General features: G+C 49.4%; 1 protein-coding gene across 1 annotated transcript in view; it reads right to left on the reverse strand.

The window, feature by feature from the left end:
• Positions 1-3,843: 3,843 nt before the first annotated feature.
• Positions 3,844-6,077, reverse strand: part of LOC104467341 (golgin subfamily B member 1-like) — a gene marked incomplete at its 5' end in the record, with an annotated part of 25,030 nt that continues 22,796 nt past the window's right edge. The window contains 5 exon segments of the mRNA XM_010081085.1: positions 3,844-3,978; positions 4,103-4,208; positions 4,999-5,133; positions 5,811-5,908; positions 6,029-6,077. The exon segment at positions 6,029-6,077 is cut by the window's right edge and continues 13 nt beyond it. Of these exon segments, the coding sequence (XP_010079387.1) occupies positions 3,844-3,978; positions 4,103-4,208; positions 4,999-5,133; positions 5,811-5,908; positions 6,029-6,077 (523 nt within the window).

Raw genomic sequence — 6,077 nt, forward strand, 5'->3', positions numbered from 1 at the left:
ATGAGTCAAGTAGAGCAATAAAAGCTCCTGGAGCAGTCATTTCTGTTTGATACAATGGCAAGAGGCACAGGGCTTCGAACAGAACAGAGCAGAATAGTTCAGCTGGAAGGGACCTACAACGCTCATCTGGTCCAACTGCCCAACCAACAGCTAAAGCACATTGTCAAGGGCATTGTCCCACCGACAGGCTGGGGGCATCAACCACCTCTCCAGGAAGCCTGTCCCAGGGTATCACCACCCTCTCGGTACAGAAACGTCTCCTCATGTCCTGTCCAACCCTCCCCTGGTGCAGCTCGGAGCCATTCCCAGGCGTCCTGCCCCTGGACCCCAGGAGCAGAGCTCACACCTCCCTCTCCACGCCCCCTCCCCAGGAAGCTGCAGAGAGCGATGCGGTCGCCCCTCAGCCTCCTCTTCTCCCAAGGAGACAAGCCCAGAGTGCTCGGCCGCTCCTCCCAGGACGTTCCCTCCAGCCCATCACCAGCTGGGTTCCCCTCCTCTGGACACATCCCAGGACCTTCCTGTCCTCTCAAACGGTGGCGCCCAGCCCTGCCCACAGTGCTCCTGGTGAGGCTGCACCGACACTGGATCCAGCGGGATCATCCCTCTCTCGACAAGCTGGTGTGAGGTGCTGATGCCCCCCCCAGGGTGGGCTTTGCCCTCTTGGTGCCGGGGCAGTGCTGGCTCCTGCTGAGCTGTTACCACCAGCCCGCCGATCCCTTTGCGCAGGCTGCTACCCAGCCACTCCGCTCCCAGTTTGTACTCGTGCCCAGCGTTCCTTTGTCCCAGATGCAGAACCTGGCATTTGGTCTTGTTAAACTTCATGCCACTGATGATTGCCCAATGCTCCAATCTATCCAGATCCCTCTGCAAGGCTTCTTGTCCCTCAAGAGAGTCAATGGCACCTCCCAGTTTATTCTCACCAGCAAACTCCAGCATCCAGCTCATTGATAAAAATATTGAACGGAACTGGCCCCAGAACTGAGCCCTGAGGAACGCCGCTGGTGCCAGTCACCAGTCCCCTTCCCTACAACCCCGTGAGCTCTGCCATTCAGCCAGTTCTTCACTCAACGCTCTTCACACCTGATCATGACACAGCTGGACACCTTGTCCAGAAGGATGCTGTGAGGGACAGTATCAAAAGCCTTACCAAAATCCAGAAAAATACATCCCCGCCTTCCCTTCATCCACTGGTTGGGTGACCTCACCGTAGAAGGACATCAAATCTGTTCAACAGGACTTTCCCTTTGTGAACCTGTGCTAACTGTGCCTGATGATTGCATCATTCTTTAAATGTCTTTCAATAACCTGCGGTGTGATCTTCTCCAGTAGTTTTCCAGGAACTGAGGTTACACTCCCAGGTCTGTGGTTTCCTGGGTTTTCCAGGTTTTCCATCTCTGTGTACTGGAGAGGGCAGAGCACAGCTCCAGTGGCTGATCTCCCTCTCAGGCTCTACTGCAGATAGATAGAAAACTACACAGGACAGGTCTATGAAACAGAGGAGAAACAAAAAGCTGAAATGTTTGAAACAGGAAACATCAGCTAAAATACCACATCTTCCATTAGGTCAGACTGTGATTATCTGATCAGGAGTTCCTCCCGAGGTTTTTATTTATTTATAGATTTAGCCTAAGCTGCAACTGTTCCCTCGGAAGGTATACAATATTCAAATGTCTCTGAACCAGCAGAAGCTTGTCTTGTTTCAATTCGGGAAAACTTCCATCATGGGCTCTGAGGAAACATTGCTTATAACTCTCGCTCCTGTTAAATGCAGTGGAAACAGTATCTGTGGTCTTAAAACAGCCCGTGACTAGCTCTTGTTCTAAAGGGGGTGGTGGAGTGTAACAGTGAATATGAACAGAGACACCTGCCTGTCTTTGGCTACAGAACGTCGGAAGAGGACGGTGTGTTTGAACTAGTCCCACCTCAGTGAGTCGTATGCTTCCAGCTTGCTGCTGCTAACTCCTGAGTCGTTCCTGGGGGTGCACGACTCAAATGTGCCTAAACGCAGAGAAGTAAACCCAAGCAGGTCACGTTTTACTCAAAGTCCTCTCGCTGTTAAAGTACAATTTCCTGCCTTTGTCATTGCAGCAAAAGCTGAAAAAGCCTGAGAGAGAGGTGAGAGGGGAAACACATCATCTCCACAGGGATTCAAGATAATACAAAAAAACGGAGCTGCTGCAATCCCCATCCTGGGAAGCGTACACAGAAGTGACCCACCGCGGTCGCGTAAAGGTGTGGTACAGCAGCACTTACCCGTGAGCGACCTCTGACATTGGCATGACATTATACAAACTCCATCTGAAAAATAATCTTTATTATATACACAGGAGCACAGGCCCCAGGAAGCTATGGGCCAAGTATTTGGTCACTGATTTATATAGTTGAGGAAGTCCCCGCAGAGAATCACGGGCAGTGCACGAATGGATGCACAGTGCCAGTGTCTTGGACCTGCCAGAGATCCGGTGACTTTAGCTAGCACAATGAAATCCATCTCTCCTCAAAGAGGCTTTGCTCAGGGGCTAGAGAATCTCAGTTTATCAGCAATATCAAAAGAACTACCTCTTTCCCACAGGAAAAACGTGACTGCTAATGCTCTAGCAAGAGGCGGGTACGATCCTTCTGGCCAGCACTCTGAGCAGAGTCACCACATGGTCCCTGACAGGGACCTCGGCTGGAACCATCTTCTTCGTGTTCAGCATTCTCCCTTTGCAAGAGGACAGATCATAACTTCTTTAGAAAACACAACTTTCCGTATATGCCATGAGATCAGGTCCATCTGCATCCGTCTGCTTCAGATTCAAACAAGTCCAATGACCAGCACTAGCTTTCTACAACAGGCTCTTCCCAAAGCAGAGATGCCAGAAGGTTTCGGAACTCTATTTCCTTCCTCGGGGCAGGGGGGACAGGTTATTTCTGGAGCTTCTGCCTTTGATTTGGGCCCACCTCAGGGAACCCTGCAACACAGCCTGCACAGGTTTAATCTCGTGCCAAGGGTTGGGTGGATAAGGCAGGAGCACGGCTGCGCTCATTTCAGGAGGTGTGGAAGCACCTTCCATCGAGGCAGGAGCACAAATACGATAAACAGCAAGGTTATCAACTTAGAGACAAAAAGTTCATTGTTTCCTATTCCTTTTCAGTGACCAAATTACTGACATGATTTTACAAACTTGTCAGGGCAAACGTGACTGTTTTTAAATGGAATGCTCAGCAGGTCCAGATGCACTAATTTTTCCCTTTCTTCAACAGGAGATACAACTGAGCAGGAAACATCTAGCATCAACCACTTCACGTTCCTTAAAGCGCCCACAGCTTCCTGAGGATACGCCTGGGAGCATATCCTGAGGACACACTGGGCCACCAGAGCAAGTCTAAGGATGGAAGAAAGGGAAGCAGCTACAGGTTTTCCCCCACCCAGCTCACCGATTCAGTCTAAGAGGGGGAAGATCCTGCAGTTCTTGTTAGTGTTGAAGTACTGCAGCAACTCAAGAATATTTTTCTTATTCCTACCACAGCACAACACTATATGAAATCTATATGAAATGAGTGGTGCTACCTCCAGGTGCAGAACAGATGCTGTCCTTGAAGCTTGTAGTGTGAGGACCCTGGCTCAGAAGATGTACCACTGAAGGAACGGCAGATGTCCTGGAAACAGACCCCAAGCATCAGCACTGGCTGCTGCACACTTACACAGCAAGGAACCTAGGTGCAAGTTGCTCGGTGCAGCTGCTCCTTAAGGGCTGATTCGGAAAAAGAAGGCAGCTGGGTGGAGTACCACGCCGTCGGCAGGAAATGCAGGCCCAAGGGTTACACGGGGGGCTGTGGCTCAAGGGCTGTTATTCCTGTTCATAGGTGGCCTGTGAAGCACAGGAAGAGCAGGAGGTGGACAGCAAGCAGATACATGGCCACCAGCAGAGGCAAGTGGGTCCGGGAACGGAAGAGAGACCGCAACAGGCGTCGTAGTCCAAGGATATTCCGAGTCTGGAAAAATAAAAGAGAGACCAGTCAGTACCAGGAATGGGCATGTCCCCAGCTGCCTTCACCCAGAGCTTTCCAGACCACAAAGATAAGTTTGTTTAAGCTAATGAGCATGAACCTTTCTTACTTTGCTGGGATTATTATCCATGGAGTCAATCAGCAAGGAACGCTCGTGACCTGGCGTCATATCAACACTAGCGCTTAAGGAAGACGTCCACTCGCTTGACTGCAACCTGCCACAAAAAATATGAAATTCAATTCAGGCTCTTTGCCTCACCAAAAGGACCGAGCGTAACGTGTGGTGAAAACAATGGGACTGGACACTAGGGAGGGGGGAGGAGAGATGTCTGGACTGAAGTTGAGCATGGGAAAGGTGGGGGGAAGTATCTTCCTTAGGTGATTAACAATTCCTCAATACCCAAATTACTTACAAGTTTATGTCAACTGGCAATACACTGAGTGACATTCTTCAAGTCAAGACTGTTTTGCCCATGACAGACAGGTGCTTACTGAAGAGACAAATCCCCTGGACGTACAAAAACTTCTCTTCTGCCCTCACCCAATTCTCAGTTTCCAAATTATATTTTCCAGAAGTTAATTTAACTCATTGAAAAAGCTGGCATCTCATTTCTAGTCAGAATTTGTCAGTTGTCTCATTCTATGTTTGTCTACCATTGAAGGATAGTCTGAACACAAGGAAACACTTTTTGACTGTGAGGATGACTGAGCACTGGCACAGTGGCCTAGGGACGCTGTGAAGTCTTAATCCTTGGAGATATTCAAAAGCCATGTGGACATGGACCTGGAGAACTGGCTCTAGGTAGCTCTGCTTGAGCGGAGGCATTGGTCCAGATGACCTCCAGGGGTCCCTTCCAACCTCAACCATTCTGTGATTCTGTGACAGACATGGTTTAGTTGTTTTTCTGCCCCCAGGGACATTTGACAGAAGGCTGTAGAAGTGCAGATAAACTAGGATCACCATACTTTTACGGTGAGACTGCCTGTCTGCTCAAGCTCCCTCACCTCCTGATCTGATCCTGGGATGCAGAGAGTGCCTCCTCTGCAGCAAGACGACGGTCCCGTTCTTCCTCCAGCTGCTCTTCTAAATACCTCAGGTCCCGCTTTGTGCTGCTGTGTAAATGTTCTGCTTCAGACAGCCTGTCAGAAAGTAACAAAACAGACATCAAAAAAGGGCCAATTTGTGGACTATTCTGTTTCTATTGCGTTCACTGACACAGTACATGAACAGACTCTGATCCCCTTCCACTTCACACAGAAGACTTAGTTATCTTTTATTAATATATTTAAAATTATTTGGAAAGCAAGAGAGAAGATACACCTCTTGAAGCTTCTGTGTCACATCAGGAAGGAGTTCCTTGGCTCTGTCATGCATGGCCCTGCTTTCTGAAAATTATTTTGAAAGGGTATGAGGAATCATGTACTAGCTCTGAGTTCCAGCAGTTTAAAAGGGATCACACGCTAGGTCTCAATTCCAGCTGCCCTCAGGCTAACAGCTTTGAGACCAGGACGACTGATACATGTAAGCAGTTACTGACGACCCAGCCCATCAAATCCAAGATGCTAGTTTGGCTGGTGATGGTCAACTGGAATTGCTGCTGCAGGTTGTCTCTTCATTTTTTGAAGTTCTATCCACAGAGGTAACTAACAACAGCTGTCAAGTGCATGTAACAGTTCCTCCACTTCCACAAGGTCCTAGTGCGGAACTGAGTTTTTCCAGCACTCTGACAGAGCGTAACAGAAACAGGCTCATCACTAGCCCAAAGACCTCCATCAGAACTCACATCCCCACCCTTGTTTTCTCAGGCTTTCCTTACCTCCACTGCAACTCCTGCAGTTCTGGTGTGTAACTGCCTCTCTGAGGCTCATTCTTTTCTTGGGGTGCTCCCGGAGCAGCATCTGTTGCAAACAACTCCTGAAAGAAAGCATGAAGGTATGGCAGATAGCGCTGAATGAAGAGGACAGCAGCAGCTACCAACGCGGCACAGCTAACGGAGCCACCTGCGGTAAGCTTCTCCCTCTGTGGCACCCTTACCATGCCCTTGTCTGCAGACTGCAGCTCCTGGAGCTGCCTCTCCAGCACC

This window comes from Pterocles gutturalis, unplaced genomic scaffold (genome assembly GCF_000699245.1).
Source record: "Pterocles gutturalis isolate BGI_N339 unplaced genomic scaffold, ASM69924v1 scaffold18291, whole genome shotgun sequence".
Lineage (NCBI taxonomy): Eukaryota > Metazoa > Chordata > Aves > Pterocliformes > Pteroclidae > Pterocles > Pterocles gutturalis.